This window comes from Calidris pugnax, unplaced genomic scaffold (genome assembly GCF_001431845.1).
Source record: "Calidris pugnax isolate Ruff unplaced genomic scaffold, ASM143184v1 scaffold11, whole genome shotgun sequence".
NCBI classification, from domain to species: Eukaryota; Metazoa; Chordata; class Aves; order Charadriiformes; family Scolopacidae; genus Calidris; species Calidris pugnax.
In genome coordinates, this window is record NW_015090803.1 from 1044085 (window position 1) to 1067579 (window position 23495).

Sequence of the window (23495 nt, forward strand, 5' to 3'; positions counted from 1 at the left end):
CCCGGTTGGTGAGCAGAAGTGCAAGAAGAGTTACCAAAAAGTGGCACCTCGCCATGGGGTTTGTAACCTGCAGAGCTCCAGTTCAACACTGGAAAGAAAGAAAAAAAAGAAAGAATTTTATTTTATTTTATTTTTTAAAAAAAAGCTCCTAGCACGGATCATTATTGTAGGGATGTTGTAGGTCCTTCCCTTCCTGGAGCAACTTTCCTCACTCAACCTGCTTGACAAATGTTCCTTAATTCCCCTTCCAACAGGTAAGTGCAGTATGAGCCTGTTTGACAGATGGGTTCATGGAAACAAAGACCACCAAAGTGACTTCTCCAAAACCACAAATCTCAGCAAGCAGGACGTTTATTTATTGTATTGGGCAGATGGTCATGCTGAATTATGAAAGAAGTTATCTGGAGTTTAGCTGTGCATCTGTCCAGGGATACAGGAGACCTCCCACAGTCCCAGCTGTGGGAGTAGAGCATCTCTGGGTGTGGACTCTCCTGGTCCATGGTGGGTCTGGCCCTGCAAACCCATCTCCCCAGCGTGTCTCCCCTAAGAGCATGCAAAACCACATGCTCACTCCTTTCTAGAGATGCCCATGCATGGAAAGGACCATGCCTGCTGGACTCTTAAGCAGGGATACGTATGGACCCAATTCCAGGAGTCAGCTAAGGTTGTTTGTTATTGGATGCTAGCGATATTGGAAATTGCAAAGAAAGCTCATGATTTTTCTTAGATGTGTATTGTTTCCTCATACGCTGCTCAATAATCGAACGAACTCTCTCAAAACAAAATCTACTCACCTTTAGAAAAGAAAGCTTAAGCAGTTTCAGACTCTATTCCCATGCTGCCAACACTGGCCATTTTTTGTGGGTTTGCAACCACGTTTTCCTTTTTTTTTTTTTTGGCAAATATTTTCATTCCAGGGTTGCTGTGGGAAGGACTCCCCACCCAAAGCCACCAGTAGTAAAACTGAGCAAAAGGGCTGACTGCTGTCGAATGCAGAATGTCAACAGTGGAAAGCTGAGGCAGTGGTTTCTTCTGTCTTTTTTTGAGATGATTACTTGAGACACTTTTTGTAGTAATAATACTTTTAAGACAGGCAGATAGGTGTTATTCTTAATTCTTTTCCTGTTGAGGGTGTCTCTTTAATGCGGTTAAGAACTACTAACTCTGATTCACCACCATCATGTTTTCTGCTCCTAGTGCACTGTAGGGCTTCATTTCTGCTCCCAGCTTGGCTATCTTGGTTTTTTCAGTAGTTTTTCTTTTCTTATGTTCCAGAAGATGTTTCCTTTCTATTTGTAATTACAGGCTAAAGTTTATTTTAAGGAGACTTAATACAAGTCAGGGAACTGATTCTCATCTGCACTTGAGCCCTGTTGCATGGCTCCGTAACATGATGGAGTGTGAAATGGAGTAAATTATAAACAGAATTCACAGTGGCACACTTAAGTCTTTTTGCACCCCGTGACTCTCAAAAAGGACCCTCACATTTAATAAGAATCTGGTGCCTGGTATTCTTGTTCTCTTTCTTTACATCTTCATTTCATAATAATGCCACTTAAAAAGCTATGTAGAAAGTACCAGAAAAGTCCATGATAACCCACTTGTAAGGAGGAAATGGGGAGCATGATGAACTAAAGGGAGGAGGAGAAAAACATGGAAAGGTTGCCAAGGTGCAATCTGCGGGAAAGCAGCTCTGAATTTTGTATAAAATCAGATTCCAGACCACAATAATCATATAATTTTAAGTTCCTGAAAAGGTATCTTTGGGCTAGGTGTTAAGACCCATCTAGGTGCCTGTTGGTATTTTCAGTACCACCTGGACACAGACTCTCTGAATCAGCATTTTAGATAGCTGAACTAGGTAGTATTTAGCTCCTGAGGCTCATGGTGTTCTCAGAATATTAATTGGACCTGTATAGTCATAACCAACGAGGGTGAGGGTTGCGATGCTATTCCTTGTAGTCTGTCATTTATTCTGTCACTGTGTTATTGCTGGTATTCAAAGTAACCGATAAAGCAAATAAAAATATGATGCCACCTTGATGCAAGATTTTCTGTCGAATATTTTAGGGCAGAGTCAGTGAGCCTGAGTATTCTCTGCAAGTCGAATTATCCCCCCAAATACAAGGTTTTGCTGCCATGCTCAACAGGTGGGCTGGTTAGGAAAAGGGGACTCTGTCATCCAGCAAGACTGAATCATCCATCTAAAGGCGTGAGGGAAAGCAAACCCTCTGAATTGCCACAGCTCTGTGCTGGGTGTAGATGCTGAGCTAAATAATTCAGCCACGATCCTAGGTCAGCTGAGGTGGAAACGAGTGGCTGTGTGCTTTTGTAGTGACACAAAGCAACCGTGAGCAAAACCCCGGGCGAGCTTGGAAAACACACACTCAGATGATGAGGTTAATATTTTTCGTTGCGCAGCCACGGCTGAGCACTGTGGTCCACTGGTTTGCCAGCAGCCCCACTTCTCCTGCTGCAGAGAGGTTCTCAGGCATCAGGGTTTTTTTTCCAGGAAAAGCATCTCCGTATGTGCAGCCTCCCTGGCTGCTCTAACTTTCTAAGCAAGAGCTGAATCCTCAAATTACATTTGTTTTTACTTTGAGAGGCCAAAATTCCTTTTGCAGGTTCCTCTGGAGATGCGTGAGTCAGTGGTGAGACTCAGTTCCTGCACTGCCTCGGTGCAGAGCTAAACATCCACAGAGAGCTGTAGATGCAGCTGAAATTATAAGTGTTATAACTCGGTCTTTATTATGGTTAAGGAATTTTCTTGGGGGGGGAAGATGAAATCAAACCATTTCTGAACGAGATGTATGCACTCATGGCACGTGAGACCTTTCGTAGCGCATTTGTTGCTACGGCCAAAGTTTTAAATCTTCTGCAGATGTGGAAATTGTTGGAAGTCTTAACTTGCTCATTGCCTTATGATGCTACGCAAAGAAAGTCTCTTCAAAGGCTTCAAAGATCAAGTTACTTGCTTAGGTTTTCCCCTCATGCTAAATCATTCTATTCTGCGCCGCTGCTGACAAACTCACACCGCAGTCTGAAACGTGGTGCAGCTTGAAAAGAGACTGTTAAAACACGGTAGGACAGCACGGGGTTAACTTTCTCTGGGGAACGAGCTAGCTATTATTTATAAAAGGGCAGGTCCTGATTTTCGCTTGTGTGGAAGCTCCTGTGTATAGCTCTGATGGTCAAAAGAAGCCACAATTTAAACAAGAATCAGGATGTTAGCAGTCATAATGGTTTTATACATATAAACAATTACAACAGGTTTTGCACGAGCTGTGAATTGCCAAGATGCAACATCCAGCTCCGGGGTTTGACGCAAAGATTAGAAGTAGCTAAATGGTTATTGCTAACCTCAACTATTAAGAAATCGTGGTCCAAGCCTCCAAAATCTTGAGGCTGTTCTTAAAATGTTGTGATTTGAAAGTGTTTATTTGATATTTTAAAGAGGGTTCTTTTGAGTTCACTTTATGTACCTTCTGCCTTTTTAGGCCACAGAAATCACAAAGTGCAGACATTTTTTTTATAAACAGAAGCTGAGATTTGGTTGTGTATTTATAGGACTACAAGGCCCATGACTCTAACATGGCATGAAGTATCATGAGACTTGTGGTATGTGCCTCTGAGAGCTGGCAAGACTGTAAAGGACTTATTTTTATTGCCAGAGTGGTTAAGAGATGACTCTGGTTATATGGAAAGAGCAGAACCTAAGGCAGGGCTCTCTTCATAGCAAAACATTTCACTGTGTTTATGCTTGTAAAATGCAACAAGCAGCTAAGGAAATGTAGGTCAAGTGAGGTTCATAGCAAAGCAGTTACAGTTTTTGTCTCAAAGATGCATCTTAGGTGATGTTAAGTAGTGTTTTCTTTCCCTAAGTGTAAAGCTGCATCCCTGGCAGGTATTCACCACTGAACAGGAAGGCGACGTGCGAGCCTTATGGCAGGGATTGAAACATCTGTCGTTCTTACTCCTTCCCTGAATGTTAGTTAAGCTTCAGAGAGACCCTTCTTTTTCCTTGTTTAAGCATAACCTACTGTTTATAGCGCAGTAAAAAGCTGCATGGCACTTTGGGGAAAAGAGCTGCTGTGCTCAAATCGAGGTATAAGAGCCTGGAAACAATTTGGCAGTGTTACTCTCCTCTGCCGAGCAGACTGCCTGAGACAGTCCTGTGCACCAAGTCTTCAAAAGTAAGACCTGTGAATGTATGCATTAGCTCGTGCTGCCCTGGCGTGCAAGAAGAATTGTTGCCTGAGTGCTCCCACCATCGCTCACCAGCTCTGTTTCTAGCAAACCATTAGCAGCAGAATAAGCATCAGCTTTGGGAGAGGCTTCACGGAGCCCGGCTGGAGAACCAGCATCTCCAAAGCAAGAGCAAGACAAGAGGAATATCCCAAATGGGTTTAAATGTGCCTGCCCAGGAAGAGAAGATTTGGGTCTAGGAGGAATAAACCTCAGAACAAGGGAGGGAGGCATGAAGTGTCAGGATGTTGTGAGTACCCAAATGTCTTTCCTTGGCTCTGTGTCTAACCCGCGGGCATATTTTGCATCTTTTCTTCTGCATCGTCAAGAGAATTACACATCAAGTTCCACCTCCAGGGTCGCATCACACTTGCACTGATGCCAAGAAGACAAAGAGATGTTTTAGCTCTTCTTGAGGGCTTCATCGCAGTGGATGATGCAGAAGAAGAGAAAACCAAGCGTGACTTCCAGCTCAGAGCAGGGCTGATGTCAAACAAAAACACCTTTACTTAGAAAATGTGTGTGTGCACGGGGTGCACACCCTTCGTTGCTGGTGTGGTCATGAGGCGTTGTCTCTTCTGGATCTATTTCCCTGCTTTCTGATGTGTCGTGTTAATAAAATCAAGGTTCTTTCTCAGAAGCTTGGCTTCTGGAACTGCCTGCAGTGCCCGTCCCCAGTGCAGGCCTGAACTGCGGGAGGCCCCGCACGCTTTGGCAGATGTTTACAACATGTCACCTTATAAAACCACGTGGAAAGGCCAGCGTGAATTCCTGTTAATGCCTTTTCTTTCTTGTGTTGCTGTTGGCTTTCAGCACGTGTGGAGCGAAAGTGAGGACTGCCTACCTTTTCTGCAGCTCGCGCAGGACTACATCTCCTCCTGTGGGAAAAAGACACTCCATGAAATATTGGAAAAAGTCTTCAAATCCTTCAGACCCGTAAGTGCCTCGTTTTTTACTTTCTAAACACTGACAGTTACCTGTGACTTCTAACAGGGTAGCGCTGGATGGAGCAAGGTGGTTCTTCTTCTGCAGGGACTTAACATCTCCAGTCGGCTGCCTGGGCGCAGGGGTGTTAGCACACAAGCTGCTATCAGGCGATTGGGAATGGTTTCTTGGAAACCAGCTGCCTTTTTATTTCCAGCCCCACATCCAAGAGGATGAGATTCCCGTGTGGGGTGGGAGGCCAACTGCTGATGCAGGCGGTGGCAGCAGCTCCCCAGCTGTGCAGGGGCTCCCGTCCCGCTGGCTCCGAGGGACAGGATGCGCCTCAGCGCCGCGGGACTGTGTGGCAGAGTTATTTCCTGGCACTGACATCAGGGATTTTTGCAGGGATCTGAGTAGCAAGAGGAAACCTCTGGGAAGCCGGAGAGAAATGCGCTTTCTCCTCGGAGCGGCTTGTTTTAATTTTAGGGTTGGCTTCTTTTTTCCTCAGGTGGTCCAGCTTTTGCTGTTAGGACGGTTGCCACTTGGTATTTGCAAAAGCCAGTTTGGTCACTGCTTCAGAAGAGGTTGGAGCAGAAGCTTGGTTTTGTGGGAAGGAGGCTTGTATTTTCCTGTTTTGCTGCTACTCAACTTTCTCTGTCCTTGTTTAACACCAAGATTTGGGTCAAAGCCTGGGTTGCGTCAGGGGGAGGTGACTTAGGTTGGCTGTTGTCCTTCATTTTTGCCAAATCCCTGTGCACAGCCTCTCCTTTTTGAGTGCCTGGGGTTGGGTAAGGGGCTGGTGCAAAGCAGAGTGGAGGTTCCTTGCCAGAGCCGTGATGTCCATGGGAAAGCTGGCCTATGGATGTTTTTATACTCGACTGAAAATATAGATGTTTTTCCCTCCTCTGTTTTTCTGGCCGACTTATCGAGAAGACTGAAAATGTATCCCAAGTATTTAGGGTGAAAGGGAGGGCTTGGAGCTCCAGTATGAAAACACTGTCCCTCCCCGTGTTACACCCTTGCATTGCCTTGCCACGCACTGCCGCAGCTGGTCGACATAAAAGAGCATTATTTTAAAGAATCCTTTGAGAGACTGGAAATAAATAGAACAGATGCACCCTTTTCTTAGAAAGGACTGGGAATCTGATCTGCCAGTACAGCTGCTTGTAATTGTGGAAACATACAAAAATATAAATATGTTTCCCAGAACAATATTCAGCTCTTGGATCTTCATAGCTGTTTTCTCCTGCTCAGAAAAACTGTGTCTTTGAGAAGAAACTTCCATCGGTTTAACTAAAGAGGACTTCAAAAAGACTTAATTAAATTGATACAGATCACTTATTTCATTTAAACCACATGTATTTCAGCGTAGCTTAAGTTGCTGAGAAATTGGCTTCAGCCAAACCAAGTTAAGCTACTCTTCAGAATAAAAAGGTGCAAAGCAAGGGGAACCATTAAACTCATTTAGCCTGGGCCCTTCATTAACACAGCACATATCACCCCATGATTCCTACCACCGAGCGCTAAATTGTGGCCGAGCTGGAGAGTGTCTTTTCCAAATACACCCAGTCTTGATGTAAAATCTTCAGGTGACTTAAAGTATACAATACGACTGGGCACTTTTTCTGATCATCATCATTAGTTACGCTCCTGTGAAAAGCTCTTTTATTTACAATCCGCGTTTTCCTAGGTTTTGCTTCCTAGCTGTTGAATTTCATTATGCTTTTGTCTGCTGAAGAACCGCATCCTCAATTATCAGAGACCTCTTGCAGACCGTATTCAAGTAGCTCTTCATTTTCTCTTGGATGTGCCATAAAGATTTACGTTTCTCAGATTCTCCTTTGACCTAGCGTTGAGAGATTTGCATTGGTGTAACAAAACTGAGTTTATCATTCGAGGGATGGTTGTAAGTAGACAGGATCTAATGAGGAATGTATTGACATTTTCCCCTCATTGTAATTATTAAGAATAGCATATGCATATAGGTAGGGGTATCTTACCGTAGCATATGGTAGGATAGATTTTAAAAAGTGAAGGGTGTTACACTAGGTGTATGGAAACAGTTATTTTACACCCTCAGGCCTTTGCCAGAACAAAGCCACTTTTTGTCAGTATGGGGACATTATTTCTTTTGCACTGTTCCCCAGGGCATTTTTTCTCCACTTTCCCAACCAAGTCTACTGTTGGAGACTGCTCTGGCAAATTTCAGTTTGAAGAATGGCAGTTTAGGAAAAACTAGTGCCGCAGGTCAGACCATGCTCTTCTGAGGTGTCTGATGGTCATGGCTATTCAGTCTGGGACACTGAGGAGGTTTTTAGCATGGGCTTGGTAAGCACCTTCTGAAAGTCTTTCCCATTTCAGTATTTCCAGCCAGACATCCAAGATTATTAGACAGTTTTGCAAGTCTTTGTTAGGGTCCTTTGAAGGGAAGGGTTTAGGAGGAGACACCGGTGGTGCACCTGCAGTTCTCCATGCCCTCACGCACGGCATGAGCACCTGCCTTCCCTTATCTGAAGGCTCCCAGACCAATTTTCTCCTGGTAACTCATCTCAGCCCAGCTCCTCACCATTCGTGGTAACAGCCCAGCCATGTCTCCACTGTCACTGCTCTCAGACATCTCTCCCTTGTGTTTTAGGGGTGTAAACGCAGTGCCAGGGCAGGATATTTATTTCGATGAGGCTTTTAAAAGTGTTGGTTAACCTGTGACAGCTAAACCACACCTCTGAATCCTGCTGTAGACAAGGTCAAGCTGTTTCTTTACTGAATGTGGTGGGGGACATGTTGTCTCTGCCCATTACTGCCTTCCTGGGTCAGTTTCCACAAAACTGTGATTTGCCTTATTAGCCACTTTTTCAGGGAGCATCCAAAAGTACCAGACACTAACGCAGTTACATAAACTGGTATCGATAGCACTGGGCTCAAATGCTGCTATTTGCCTCAGAGCACCCCAGCTTCTCCAACACCCTTGTCTCTGGTGCCAGAGGTGTCCATGCTGGTGCCCCTCACACTGGGATTTGACAGAACCGCGTTCTCTCTAGTGTAGGGTCATGTGGACTGCTGAAGCTTGGCCTTTTACTTGGTTTATTTTTCAATGTGCTTGTATATCAACTTTTGGTAGGAGGCAATGTCCCCTTGGCCGTTTGGCTGTTCAGCTCTTTCTACACCCTTTTCCTGTTTTACTTTTTTCCTCCTTGTTTTTGCTCCCCATTAAAGTCCTTTCAAGACTGCCACATAGATGGTACTTTAATATATGAAATAGATATGGATTAGAAGCAGAAACAAGTATGTTTGAAAGAAGATAAAGTGGGAGTCAGTCTAGGATCAGCTCAGGCCAGCTTCATCATCTCAGTGTGTCCTCATCTTTCATACACCCTCCCTCTGCTTTGACCCAATGTTTGTAGAGCACCCTGCCCTTTGGACCCAGATCCTTCTTCCTTGGGGTCAAGATGTGGACTGATTTGTCACTGCAGTGCAGAGAGCAGTAAGGGGTTAACAGCAGTGAGGGACCATAGTCCTGTGGGAAGCAGGACCTGCATGGTTGAGGTCCTTGGTGCCTTGGAAGGTCCTAAAGTGTCTGTGAGAGAATAAAACTGCGCATCTCTTGGAGGAACATCCCATCCCCATCCTTCCTATGCTCCCTAAAAACACTAATGTCAGCAGCATTACTCTTTGATTTATGCTGTGCCAGGGAGAGGAGAGCTGGGATTCCCGAGGGCAAAGGGAGAGGGGATGTGTGAAAAGCGGGACGTGCTCCCCATCCTTCAGGATCGTGTGAGTCTTTGCAGTTCTTGTGGTGTACGTTGTGTTTTCCTTGCTAATGTTGCGTGGGAAAGGCTTACGGCATCCCATGAAATGAAGATTCATGTGGCTCATTTCCCTGCAAATCAAGGAGGAATTATAACTAGAGCTGGGCAAAAAAAATGTGATCAAAAGTCTTTCTGCTGAGTGATATAAACAGAGCGGTACAACAGTCACATTTAATCTGAATACACCGAGTCAGTTTAGCGAAAATAGTACCGTGGATAAGAAAGTCTAGAGGCCTTGCTTTTGCATTTGAAAAGCTGAGTAATTTTAGAATCACAGAATGATAGAATTGCCTGGGTTGGAAGGGACCTTTCAGATCGAGTCCAACCATCAACATAATGCTGACAAAAACCATCACTAAACCATGTCCCTCAGCACCACGGCTACCCATCTTCTAAATACCACCAGGGATGGTGACTTAACCACTTCCCTGGGCAGCCTGTTCTAATGCTTAGTAACCCTTTCAGTGTAAAAAATGTTCCTAATACCCAGTCTGTACCTCCCTTGGTACAACTTGAAGGTGTTTTCTCTTGTTCTATCGGTCTATACCTCCCTTGGGGCAACTTGAAGGTGTTTTCTCTTGTTCTATCGCCTGTTACTTGGGAAAAGAGACTGACCCCCACCTCTCTACACCCTCCTTTCAGGTAGTTTTAGAGATCGAGAAGGTCTGCCCTCAGCTTCAACATGAAACAAAACGCCCGCATCCTGAAAATGAACCAAGCAGGTTCACGTTCAGTTAAGCATTTGATTTGAAAAATGCATATGCATTGGAGTATTTATTCTTTGTTCTGCTTAGAAAACAAGAATGTTTTAAGCTTGGGGTCTCTCCATAAGTATTTTTAAAATGCGAAGGAGGGGTTTAGTCAGCAAATTCTCCTTCCGTTTCCCTGCCAGAGAAACCCTGCAACTAAAAAGCTGTTTTTCTCCCAGTGGCAGTGAGGAATACGAGCTTTATAGGACCCAGAGGCTAATTCTGTGCATTGTCTTTGTACCCTCTGAGTACTTCTGAACGTTGATCACAGACTAAATTAGTTCAGGTCCCTAAAAATCTGCCTCGTCGCAGCCTTCTCATTTTCATCCTACCACCTACTGAGTGTCGCTCTCCTCCTGATTTTTCTGGGTTTTGCCTCTTTTGAGAGCTGACAGCTGCGTCACCCTCCAAACAGGGTGTTGCGTGCATCTGTGCTGCTCTTCCAGCCCTGGCAACCTAAACACACGGCATTCCCCGTAATGCCTGGCATGTGATCTTTCCTTTGTGGGTATTAATAGCTGCTGGTGCAGGATTCTAATACCAGATTTCCACAACAGATGCGTTATTTTGACTGTTATTTGGTTTATCTGTCTTCCTGACTCCTGTTGGCTTGGCAACCTTTTGGAGGAGAGGGGAAAAGTCCAGACATTGCTGTTTGCTCCATTTTGCTTGTAGCAAGCAAGTGCTGCTGCAGCGCTCAGAGCTGTCAGGTGGAGGCATCCAGATGTTGTCCAAGGAAGATGGGCTGGCTGTTCTTCACAAGCCCAAATCTATTTTGCAGAAATTTAAAGGAGCTCTGGCAATTTTGAGCTGAATTCGGAGTTATTTCTCACTGCGAGGGCTTCACCCAGCGTGCAATGCTTAGTCTGGTGGGGTGGAGGGAAGGGTTCAAGAGGAGCACTTGCCATGGTGGGGTCTTTAGGGACTCCTTGCCTACTCCATGAGCCAGTTCTGCACAAGGATGCTTTCTTCTTTGGCTTTTATAGGGTTGCTGAACACTATCTTAAACCAAGATAACTGCCTGGCAATTTTGAGCTGAATTTGGAGTTATTTCTCACTGTGAGGGCTTCACCCAGCGTGCAATGCTTAGTCTGGTGGGGTGGAGGGAAGGGTTCAAGAGGAGCACTTGCCATGGTGGGGTCTTTAGGGACTCCTTGCCTACTCCATGAGCCAGTTCTGCACAAGGATGCTTTCTTCTTTGGCTTTTATAGGGTTGCTGAACACTATCTTAAACCAAGATAACTGCTACACTATTACCCTGGTTCTTTTTGAAGTTAAACCACTGCCAAGCCTAAACACTCAATAATTTGTGATATGACCTCAGGGAAGAACACAAAGCTTTCTGCAAGCGCTTTGCTTTTGGTTCTATTTATCTTCTGGTCTCTGAGCACTTAATTTGGTGTGAGGATGTGTTTTTAAATCTTTCTCCATCACAGGAGGGAGGGAAAGAGACTCAAGATTGTTATGCAATACTATTATTCCAGGATTTGAGGTTTTCAAGAAGTGGTACCTAGGTAGTGAGTGAAGATTTGCAGCGAAGCTGCACGAGTGGGCAATTTGCTATTACACAGTATTTTCTCTTCTTTACAGTTACTTGGGCTTCCAGATGTTGATGATGATGCATTTGAAGAATATAACGCAGATGTGGAAGAAGAGGAACCAGAAGCCGATCACCAACAGATGGGTGTCAGTCAGCAGTGATTTTCTGAGAAGCTAAAAAAGATTCGAAAGCCTTTGGTACCAGGTGGGGTCAGGTGGTCCCACGTTAGCCTGTTCGAATTAGCACATCACATGGGGATATCTGGCTCCCAAGATAAAGGTTTTAAAAAAAAAATTATTAATAATAATAATAATAATCTGTGATGAGCTTTGCTAAGAAGTGACCTGAATTTTGCTCCTGCTTCAATGGGTTTTCTATGGAGTTGTCTTGGTAGCATTCTGCCGTTATCAGTCTAGAAGTAGTTTTGTGGCTGACTTGTCTCTTCGATTTGTGTTCGAGAGTAGCGCTCGCTGACGTGAATGTAGAGCACCCAGAATGTAGGAAGCGTGTGGTGAGAGAGAGGGCCAAGTCCTCACCAGTGACCTTTCCGAGGAAACCGGCGCAGAAGTGACCTGCGCTTTTATTTTTAGTTCAACAGCTATGGTTTTCGACAAAAGTACCAAACTCGGAGAGATTTCTCCTGAAAAGCACTAGTTTAATAGTGGTTGGTACTGCAGAAGTGCACGTGAAGGCTTAACAAAAACCATGGGAAATGGGAAATCCAGGGTGGCATTGGTGTCAGGTGTATTAATGTCGTTTTACTGACACCCGAGTTTACAAGTGCTGGATTAATAACTGGGAGTAATTAGTATCAGCAGTACATGTTATAACCAACCCTGGTACTCCAGCATCATGTGATCCAAAGCCAAATGCTTGCTTTCTACAAACCAATTAAAAATTAGCCATTGCCTAGCACACTTCTGCATGACAACCAACTTTAAGCTTTTAATACACTCCTAAATCATTACTCAAACCTCGCGGCATTGTGAATTAAAGTGCAACTTAACTTTGAAGCCATAGGGGTATAAACCAGCACCTGGCTCTTAAAATTATGCCAGACCCGTTCCTCTCCCTGGGCCTTTGAGCTAATCCAGGCATTTACACCTCATTGGAGAGGAGCTAAAATACTACTGCTTTGGCTGATATAAAAACTAGTGAGGTTTTACTTAGCTGGGGACTTGCTCCCCAGAGGGGTTTGGTGGGCTCTTGGTATAAAGGAGAAGACAACCCCTCATGTTTTATACCTATTTTGCATAGATTTAAGTGACTCAGATGAGTGCCAGACTGTGAAGATGCAAGGTCTCTTTATTTACTTGCCTTTTGTACTGAAAATATAAGAAGCAAAGGGATTCTGTTGTTATACAGCTATTTTCCACGACTGACCAAAATGTTTCTAAATTTACTCCTTTTTTCCAATTTTTTAAAAATCGTGAAATGAAGGTCACATGCTTCAAAAGCCCTTTTATACAGAATTAGCTTTATAAAACCAAAAAGTGAGCGAAGAGGAAATGCTTGGACAACTCCCAGAAACAACTCACAGCATTTTGAAAACCCTGTTGTTAGTGACGTCTCCTTTTCAATAGATTTTTTTAAAGACTTTTTTTTTTTTTCCAAGGTTACTTAAGAGAGCAAGTTTTCTTGGTGGTTTACATTTCTGATGATGGCTTGAGAGATGCGTAGCACTTGATTTTTTTCCAATCTGGGGCAAAGACCTTCCGTAACCGGGAAGGTGTGTTGTACCTGAGTATGCACAGAAGTGTCTGCAACACTGTAAAAGTCGGAGTTTAAGAATATTAAATAAAAAAAAAAAAGGGGGGGTGGGGAGAAGACAAACAGAGCTTAATGAAATTTTGTACATTCTTTGGGCATGCAGGCATCAACATGGTAGTCGCAGCACATTTTCTATGGACTAGTGACGTGAGAACTGTGTCAGTTCATTGTATAACACTGTACAGCAGCAATAGGCTTTTTGCTTACTAAAATAAAGTGCAAGACCAGTGGTTTCCAGCCCTGCTTTTAAGTCCCTAAGTTTTTCTTTACAGCTAAAACAGATGCCATAACCTTAAACAGAGCCTTTGCTTCGGGACAACCTTCCTCTTCCTAGCATCCCGTCCTCGGGTTGCGGCTCGCACAAGTAGATCTTCTGGGGCTGACTTTCCTCTGCCGTAACGTAAGGCGAGGGATAATTTGCAGTAGCACAAGCTGGAGGCAAAGTCAGGTTTGTTGGCCATGTGCACCTGTTTTGTTAGCCACGTGCACCCATTTTGTTAGCCACGTGCACCTGTTTTGTGTCTGGTTGGGTGCACGGCTGCACAGACGGGTGCCGGCACAACAGCCGGAGGGATGAGGGGTGGACATGGGTGGTAGCTGAGGACCCTCAGCCAGAGGTGCCTTGCAGGGTGTCAGGGGCACCTGGAGGAGGTGTGGATGCTCCACAAGGCTCAGTGGAGAACTGGGCTCTGGGCGGCAGCGGGATAGGTGGGAATTCTTGAAATGAGAAAAGACTGTAAGATCCAGTGCTTGTAATTGCCCACAGGAGGTTGTGACACCTGCTCTGCCACCTTTCCCTGACGATTGACTCAGTTGTCAATGAGCGCTTGAGCATTAAGATGGTTGCAAGCAAACATAATGCTGTAAATTATGTAGATACATTATTTTCTGTATTCACTAACTGGCTTTTTTTTCGGAATGCCATATGCCGTTTGGGTGACTTCCACAGCAAGTGCTGGACAGCCGGGGGGCCCTTCTGCAGCCCTCACCCCTGCAAAATTCCTACTGAAGCCAACAAGAATTCGTTCAAACGTGACCTGCAGGACTGGGCAGGTGCTCCAGGGGACGCATGGGGCTTGGTCCTGCAGAGACCTGCGTGCTCTTGTCCCCTCTCACTTTGCTGGGAGCTGAATGTGTTGAGCCCCGCTGCCGAACTGAAGCGTGACCAGGCAGCACTGAGGATAAACTGGAATTTTATACATAGAAAATTTGCTTTACATGTGTATTAAATGTGAATGAGCATTAATATAGAATGTATTTTATCAAAAAAATATTGATTGCTTACTTTGACCAAATACATTTCTGTATGACCGCGTTACTTGTTCTATACTTACCAAACGATGCAAGAGATGCAGAACTGGTTTAGTTGTATTACAAAGTATTTTTATATTTTATTTGTATTTTATTTTTCCCTCACCCCCACCACATACTGAGGTTAGTAGCCAGTCAGTAATTAACCAGGGGTGCATCACCCAGTGGTCAGGCTGCCAGACTGAGGCACAAGATTTGCCACCACGTGCATTAATGCTCGCAAGCCTGGGGACTCAGTGAAAAAATGTGGGTTCAGAGCTCTGCCCTTGCCTTGCCCGGAGCTTTGGGTGGATCTCAGTGACTGGGAATTCAGGGGATGCCTCCAGTTATGCATCCAGGCCTCCATGAAATTCAGTGGGAGCAATGTAACTCCTTTGAAAGTCCCACCTTAAGCCTATTCTCAAAGTCATTGCCTATTCTCAAAGCAAACCATTAGTGAAAGGACACAGAAGAGTCTCTCTTCTCCTGCCTCTCTCACAGGCATTTCGTGCTCTGGCTAAATATAAATATACAAGAGCAGAGCCTCCTGCGGAACTGGCGCTTGGGAATAGGAGTTGGACGAGCGCAGTGAGCAGAGTGCTGCTCGGAGGATGGAGATACATGGGATGCCAGAGGGAAGAGCGGATTTCAGGAATGTAACAGCTGGTTTGGTTAGCAGGGGAAAGAGTGAGAACGGCCCCTCACAGAGAGGTGCTGGGATTTCTGAGACAGCCCAAACCATCTTGTCACAGATCTGCTCATCGAGCCGTTGCAGCTTATTCAAAGGCTGCTCTGGCCATTACTGGGGCCTTGAGCTCAGCTGTGTTTTTCTATTAGCATCCTGCCTGCTGAATGCATTGAGATGGTTGAGAGAGGAAGGGATGGAGAAGAGGTAAACTAAAAAGCCTTCTCCTCCTCTCTTCCCTAACATTATTATTTATGATACTGTGTGAGTCTGTAGGAGCAGCAGTGAGGGAGCACGAAGCTGCTTTATTAGGTGTGCACTAAAATCTCTTAAAAGGACTTGCTCACGAGAGAAAAAAACTGGCAAACTGTTTCCTTGAAAAAATGCAGGGAATAGCACAACCAGCCTCTTTTCAACATGTTTCCTGGGAGTCAGGGCTGAAGTCCATGGCTGTTTTCCTCACTGTCAATTTTAGCTGTGGCAGGAGGCAAGGTTACTAGTTCATCCATCCTTACTTTATGTCCATCCATGACTTGTGCCCGTGTCTGTCTTTCCTTCAAGTCCATCCTTTACCTGTGTCCATCAATGCTCTGTGTCCATCCTTACCACTCTGTTCTTAGAAATTCCCGCTCCCAGAAGAAGGGGAGCAGAGGAAGGGGGAGAGAAACATCTCTTGTCTCCCACAGCTTGTGGCATCAGTGAGAGATGCAGTTCAGCACAGAGTGTTACTGAGCTTTCTCACAGGGGGATGAGGTAGCCAGGGAGGTGTGTTATCCTCTGAGGACTCACGAGTGGTCCATGCTGGACAGGGGTTACACAGAAGACAGCAGTTATTTTAGGTGCCAAACCCAAGATCTTTTCATGGGAAGCAATGCCTATCTAAATAACTCAGTCTCTGAAAATCAAAATCATGACCCATTGAGGCTTCCCAGGCTGGGCATCCAGAAAATGAGACCTCTCTGGCTGCTGGTTGCTGGGGAGCCTGACCCGGCCTCTAGGTCTCTTCCTCAGCACTGGCTGGTTTCAGGCTGGCCACGGGATGTGGGAAACTGGGAAGGATTCCTTCAGGGGCTGCAGCTGGATGCCCCTTTCTGTAAATTGCTGAGGTGAGAGAAAGGCTTTGTTTTATCTGAGAGAATGCTCCAGGGAGACCTTATAGAGGCCTTCAGTACCTAAATGGGGCCTAGAGAAAAGACAGGGAGGGACTTTTTATCAGGGAGCGTATTGATAAGTCAAAGAGCAACAGGGGATAGATTAGATTAGAGATATTTGGAAGAAGTTCTTTGCTGTGAGGATGGTGAGACACTGGCACAGGTTGCCCAGAGAAGCTGTGGCTGCCCCATCCCTGGAGGTGTTCAAGGCCAGGCTGCATGGGCCTTTGAGGGAGGTGTCCCTGCCCATGGCAGGGGGGTTGGAACTAGATGATCTTTAAGGTCCCTTCCAACTCTAGCCACTCTATGATTCTATGAATCACCCATTCAGTGAGCCAAATTATCATTTACATGCTCTGTGTTTGACTTTTTTTCTGATTGCCTTTGGTTTTTTTTTCCCTAAGAAAGACAATCCCTAAAGGCACATAGACTTCATTGCAAACCCCAATTTCTACAGAGCCTTGGAACACTGCACTGTCAGTACGAGCTTGGTCATAAACAAATATACAAATTAACAAAAAGGCGCTCGTTTGTCTGCAGAAAAAAACCTTCTTTGAACTAGTTACTGCTGACTACAGTAAAACTCACTGGTTTCATGTAAAATACATTGAACTTTGAAATTCCCTTTCTGTACCAACATGCTGCTGCTCATGTAGGCAACGATCTGCGGTAACGCTGCATGTAAAAGATGTCTGCTTTCATCTTCGGGGGTGGTGGTGGAAATGTCAGCTCTGGATTTCAGTCAATGCAATTTTTTTGTTGTCGTCAGGTTTTCCTTTACTAATTTAGGGACCAGTCAGACCTCAACACGTCGAGCAGAAACCGTGCTGCGCCGTGCCGTGCGAAAGCTGGCCGTGGTGTGCTTCCCACCATTTTTCTGGCTGGAAGATCTCACTGTCTTTGGGATTACAAAGCTGTGAAACGGATTGCCAAAAAGATGTTGCCCTTTTGTTCAATGCTTTAAAACGTTGTAAGCCTTCAGTGGAGCCCTGCCTTTCTTCCAGTCCTCCTCCTCCTCCCACCACCGAGGCATCAAATCCAGCAGTGTTGTTACACCATGAGCTTGCCATTAAAGATCTTACCAAACTCTGATGATTGATGGAGTCTTTTCTCTGTGACCAAAATCAACTAAACAGGGATTTTTGAGGGGCTAAAGGGTAACTACAACGCACGTGGCAAAGGGAGCGAGAGGCTTGCATTTCCTGAGCAGTGGTGGAATAAACACAGTATTTACGGGTACAAGGAGGAGAAAATTATTTCATCTGAGCTTTGGTCACTGCAGAGCAAGCCCTGCTTCACAGGCCAGGACACAGAACTGCCAGGTGGGTGGGTTCAGTGCAGTCTGAGGCAGTGGATTTGCTGTCAGAAGAGGGGAATTGGTGGTAATATTTGTCGATAAGCCAGTATTTCAGATCTCCCAGGTCCTCTTCTGTTTTGCACAATTAGGGAGACATCTGTTCTAATTAAGAGACGTATAACGATGCTAAAATGAAAATTGCTGGTTCTGTTCAACTCATTTGTCTCTTTTCTTTAAACACTGCACTTTTAATTGCAGCTTTGACATCTTCTCCCCCTGATTTAGGTTGAAGTAATGCTGTCAGTCATTACCTTTTGTCATGAGCCTCTTTCTGTGGGTTGATGAACATCTTCCAGCCTGTGGAAAAGCAAGTGCTTTTTTACTTGCTTTAACACTTGCCTTGTATTTTTGGCATTTCCCAGGGAACAAGTGCTGAGTAGGAGCGTGCCAATTATGTGCCCCGTGGTGTGTCCAGAGTGTTGGCTCTAAAGCTGTTCCTGCAGCTGGTGGAGCGGCTGCCAGGGCTGACTCCCTCGTGTTGGTGCTTGGTCCTGGCAACGCAAACCCCACAACTTCTTGAGAGCCCTTTATTTGTATGGAGGAAGCCACCGTGACAATTTGGCTCTGGCTATAGATACAGCTGCTCTTGTGGAAGAGAGGACGGTCCCAGCATGTGTTCAGCTACTTGGAGCCCACTGCCTGCTCAGCTCTGCTAGGTGGACCCGAGTCAGAAGGTCGAGTGATCCTAAACGGTTTAGATAGCAGCTCTCTGCTAATAGAGACCTCAGCCCAGGGACAACAAGTTGCCCTGCTGTGGTGGGGAGGTCCCACAGGTGGTGGTGGCTGCAGCTGGCAGCACTCTGCTGTCTGTGTAGCTTTGGCCTTGGTCCAGGTCTGTCCTCACTCCAGCTCTCCAGGGTTATGTCATGCCTTCCTCACGTCGGGGATACCCTCAATTGGGATATGCCAGGGCTGTGATAGGTTCTGGCTTTGAATCAAGGAGAACAGATCCATTGGAGGTGTGCAGTTTGTGTTGCCTCTGTAGGCTCCTGCCTAATGCTTTGTCTTCTACCAAAGCTGTCCTCGGGCAGCATCAGCTGGGAAATGCAGAGTTAACTCCTCTCAGCAGCTCCATGTGCTGTTTTAAGGACAATGTCAGATTTTATGCTTTCTTTCTACAAGTCTTCATGTTCCTCCTTCTCTGTGACAAGGTCCTTGCTTTCACTACTTGTTTATTGAGTGATGACATGCCATAAAAAGCACATTTAACTTTATTTCCAATGCCTAAGAGTATGCAGCCATGCTTTTCACTGAGTAGTGCTGTAGTTGTGACACCAAGGCAAAGGTTCTATGCATTTTAATAGACAAACTGCTACAGAAGGGGGTGAAGATCACCTGCTCTCAGGCTCCCAAGTGCTTCTCCACGCTCAAATAAAAGCAGCAGTTAGATGGGGCAGTATGACAGCAGGTAATAGCTCGCCACAACACTGTTCTTAAGGTATTGCTGCTATAGCAGGGCGATGGAAGAGGCAGTGTTGGAGCCAGCTTTTTATTTACAGCCTCTGGTGGTGCTAAAGGGCCCAGAAGTGGGTGCCAGCTATGTTATAGTCACCCCAGGGCTCCTTCAGAGCGTGTGAAGGGCTGTAGCAGGCCAGGAACTTTGAAGCCTTTACGCTTTTGGGTTCGTAGCAGTCCCCTAGAGGTCAGCAGAGCCTAAATTTTGAAACGGCTCGAGCTGCTGGTAGCATTGTGGGGATGATGAAAGCGAGTTTGGTGCTGGGCTGCGAGACGTTGCTTTTGCTCTCTTGCAACTCCAGCTGTTGCTAGAAAAGGGGTCAGGCTGGGAAAAAGGGAATCAACGCATCAAAAAAAAAAAAGGTCCTGCTTTGGAGAGACAGAGAGCTTGCCGTGGAGAAAGACCACGGGGAGGAGGGGCAGGAAGCAGCCTGAAGATGCTGAAGATGGCATCGTTTTGGCACAGACGTGGGCTAAAGGGTGCTGAGGAGATGACGAGTCGCGAGTCCTGCTCTGCAGGTGCTAGCCATCCAGGGGCTAGACCCCAAACCAAGACCCCAATTCCTGCTGCCAGCCCCTGGGAAAGCTCAGCCTTGCTGGAAGCAAGCCAGGCGGGGAGACCCCAAAATCAGCAGGGCACTGTCAGCATGTGCATTGCATTTCTCATTAATGAGAAAATGAGTTTCCTCAAGTGGCTGTGAGCTTCCATTCACCCTCCAGCCTGCTCGCCCTCTCCCCTGCTGCAGCTGCAGGCCAGGTAACTGGGAGTGCAGTTAGGAAATATGCCTCTTTCTCCCCAGTTTTTCTCCTACTCAGCACACGCCGGACTGTGGCTCCCCTTTTCCCTGCTCTCCATTTTTCTCTGTATCCTGGAGGACCATACGCTCAACTCCAGCAAAGGCATTTGATGAGAACTGAGACTTGCCTGCTTCATTCAGGACTATGTTGTGCTGGAAATGCAATGGTTCACACAGAAAATCAGTGCCAGCTTTTATCCTATCACTCTGTCTCTTTTGGTTAATAAAAGGAAATTTTTTTATTGGCTTTTCTTCAAGGGTTTGGCTTTTTAAAAATTATTCTATTACTTCTTGTTTGTTATATTTCTCTTTGTTTCCCCAAAACCTTTATCGGGGAAGGTTTTGAGCTGCCTGTGAGTCATGCAGCAGCAATGGGGAGTGGCGGCGCAGAGCTGTGGGAGCAGGGCATACGAGTTCCTGCCCCACTTCACGTCTCCTGGCAAAGGCTGCTGGTGGGTCACCCAGATATCGATGGACTTCCCTGGATGCAGTGCCTAGGGAGGTCAACCACGATGCCGGTCACGGCTCTCCTCCATGTGCCGCGGGCTACAGAAAGTGTATGCTCCAACCTTGATGAATTCAGCTCTGGTTTTGAGCCTTCTTAAGTCAGTGTGGCAGAATGCAGCAAAATTATCTATGCAAAGCCTAAATTACGAAGCACAGACCCGTGGACCCTTTCTCAGCTCCATGAAGTGTCTGAGCTTGAGCGCCAGAAAGCTTTTTGGATGCAACAAGCTGTGAGCTGGGGATGTGAAGTGGGATGATGAAGTTCTTGCTGAAGCCCCTTGAACGGTGTGGCAGGACTTGCTTTCCCTTAGTCCCCACACATGGGGACTAAGTCTTTTTCCAGCTCTGCGGGATGGCAGAAGGCACCTTTCTGGGAACCACCACAGCAAGGCCCGTGCTGAATTCCTTCAGGCTTTGTCAATGTGCAGTTTCTTTGTCGTGTCATCCAAAAAAGGGAGGGAGGGAGGGCATTACCTGCAGAACCAGTAGGGTGATCTCGAGCTGGGCTGCATCAGTGCTCCCTGAAGCCTCCTCAAGCACACAGGAGCAGTTAATTCAGTAACTGGCCCCACGCAGCGTTCCTTGTACAAGGTAGACTGCAGCCCAGCAGCAGATCAGCAAAGGCACAAACCACCAGCCCCAGGAACCTGCTTTCAGTGCACAGAAGAGCTCAAGAGGGAAACTGAAGCCAGACTTGCCATCTTTGGGATCCTCAGAAATGTGCAAGAGGTGGTGGAGATAGCAGCTCAACACCGGGGAAGGGGGGATGATTTTTTTGGGGGAAAAAGAAAAAAGAGAAGCCATTTTTATTACTGCAGAAACCAAGCAATGAACAGCAGCTTGTTACTCCTCTTGCTTCACAGGGAATATGCTGACACTGTCAGCCCTGGAGGAAGAGCGGAATCGACCTTGGGCCAGCAGGCTGCAGCTTGAGCCAAAGGTAAAGAGCCCAGGAGGAATCGTCTGGGAGGCCACAGACCTCACCTCAAAGTGGACTGTGGTTCAGGAGCTGGTGGCGTACCTGAGATAAGGAAAGGGAATAATAAAGAGCAGATATGAGAAGACTGAGATCAGTAAGAGGGCATCACAGTAAGGGACTGGTGGAGAAAGAGATAGGTTTGCTCCACGATGGGACTGTAGAAGGCCTTGTGACAGCTGAGTGCAGCCTGTCTCGTCCAGAGCAGGCATCAGAAATAGATGTGGGGATGTAGCAGCATCTTCATGAGAAACACACAGGCAAACATGGCTGTAGGAAGTGCCTGTGAGCAGCAATCACTGCACCTCTTCTCCCCCCTCACCAGTGAGGTGCTCCACACCTGGTCCTGCACTAGCCATCATGGGCTCTGGGAGCTGCAGCCCAACGCTGGCCCCCTTCCCTGTCGCTCAGCTCCTTCTGCCTTTGCAAAAAGACCATTGGCAGGACCCAAAATCCATGTGACTAAGCACCAGCCCGCTGCCGTGGTGTCCCACACCCAGCCAGCCAGCACAGGGAGCAGAAAGGGCTTTGTGTGAGGCACTTCTGCAGCTCTGCGGCTGAAGTACGCCCTACCCTGGGCACAGCTTCCCACCACGGCCGTTTGCATGGTTCACAAACTTGTAGGTGCTATCACACCCTTGGCGCTTTCACCACCAACTGTTCTTTCAGAACAATAAAAATCATGTTTTCCTTCCTAATAGTTTCTTTCCTCCCGCTGGCCCTGCGGCAGGGCTGTTTGTACAATGCATGGCCCGTAGACAAGGGACCTGCCCAGGCCTGCAGGCCCTTGTCCTCACCCGTGCTGAAGCCTGAGAACTAATGGGACAGTGATGCTGCCAGTCAAAACTACCAAAGCAAAGTGACCAACTGCTGCCATTCAGTCACCTATGGTGGCCTGGCACGTGCTGCTTTATCACACATCCAGACAGGTGTTTGGTGGCCAAGTGCAGGGAGTGGAAGCATCCCAGGTGTGTGGGTGGGCTGTTAGTGGGGACACCCACGGGGTTTGGGTCCCCTGGGAATACGCTGGGCAGGACAAGCTTAGTTGCTCCCCAGTGGCTCTGGTATTAAATAGTGCCACTGGGTTTGTTTACTGATAAACTTGCTAAGATGTGAAATCTGTGTGAAAAGACAGCACATGGTTAAAGCTGATTTCCCTGACATGGCTCAGCAGTTACAAGAGCCTCATAAAAGTCTAGAGAGCAAAATCCCCATCTCCTCTTCAGCTTAATCAGTGAACGTGAGGGCTGATTTTCAGCCAGTTCCTCCACTTTTTGAACATTTAACCAACTGCTTTACTGCTGCATAGAGAACTCCTAAAGACGTTCTGGCAAAGCCTTTTCCTTCTGGCTTCAGGATTTTCTGGGTCACGGAGCCCCTTGTTACACTGCCCTGGCACATGTACGTGAGCACCAGAGGTGCCTCAGAAGGCAGATGACAGGGATGCACCTTGAATGGCCTGGCCCTGATCCAGAAGGACGGGACAGCCTGAGGCAGAGCCTGGGGAGAGGCTGGGATGAGAAGCCACATGCTGGAGCTGGGCAAGCTGCTGCAGAGGCAAAGCTCACCCACGCCTCCGTGAGCTGGTGTCACTGTGTAGAGGTGGCACAGACACACACGAGGTGCCAAGGCAGACACCCTGGCGTGTCTGCTCCCACCTACGCCAGGGCAGGAAGCTTTCTCCCCAGCCCTGCCCTAATTACTCCTTATTTCTGGCCTCTGGCCATGGTTTGCTTCTCCTGGTGCCTCTGGTACGACTATCGGCAGAGCTGCACGGTGACATGAGATGGGTTGAAAACCGACGAGGGGCAACTCGGTTTCTGGTTTCTTCTGAAGGACTGTTTTAAAACTCAATCATGAGAGCAGCTCACGTACCGTTGCCTCAGCTCAGGGAGCAGGGGACAGCAGCACAAGGGGCCAGGGATGGGGACAGGATGGGTGGGAATGTCTTCAGTTGGCTTTGCTGCCAAAGCGACACCCCTACATCTCAGCCTTGCTAGAAGCTCTCCCTGCTCTTCCTGGGCTCCCATCACTCCGCTGGCAGATTCCTACATTGCTTGAAGGAATTGCATTTCCCTTCAGGGAGTAAATGGTTCACATAGTTTGGCATTTATTCCGTCACGGCATATGTGGGACTATCATTAACATTAACAGGAATGACACATCCATCCAGCAGAGAATAATCTGCTTAATGGCTAAATAGGAAGGCTGTGTACATTAAATTGCAGGCAGCTAGTCAGCTT

At 46.6% G+C, this 23495-nt stretch overlaps 1 protein-coding gene across 1 annotated transcript; it reads left to right on the top strand.

The window, feature by feature from the left end:
• The first annotated feature begins 1077 nt into the window (after positions 1-1077).
• MTURN (maturin, neural progenitor differentiation regulator homolog (Xenopus)) lies at positions 1078-17250 on the top strand. Its single transcript, XM_014937828.1, has 2 exons — positions 1078-5181; positions 11315-17250. The coding sequence occupies exons 1-2, from the start codon at positions 4975-4977 to the stop codon at positions 11423-11425; spliced, it is 318 nt and encodes a 105-aa protein (XP_014793314.1). The 5' UTR covers positions 1078-4974; the 3' UTR covers positions 11426-17250.
• The last annotated feature ends 6245 nt before the right edge of the window (positions 17251-23495 follow it).

Coding starts and splice junctions, on each gene's coding strand:
- MTURN (XM_014937828.1), top strand. CDS start 4,975: ATGTCACCTTATAAAACCACGTGGAAAGGCCAGCGTGAATTCCTGTTA. Junction 5,182..11,314: donor TCTTCAAATCCTTCAGACCC/GTAAGTGCCTCG, acceptor TCTTCTTTACAG/TTACTTGGGCTTCCAGATGT.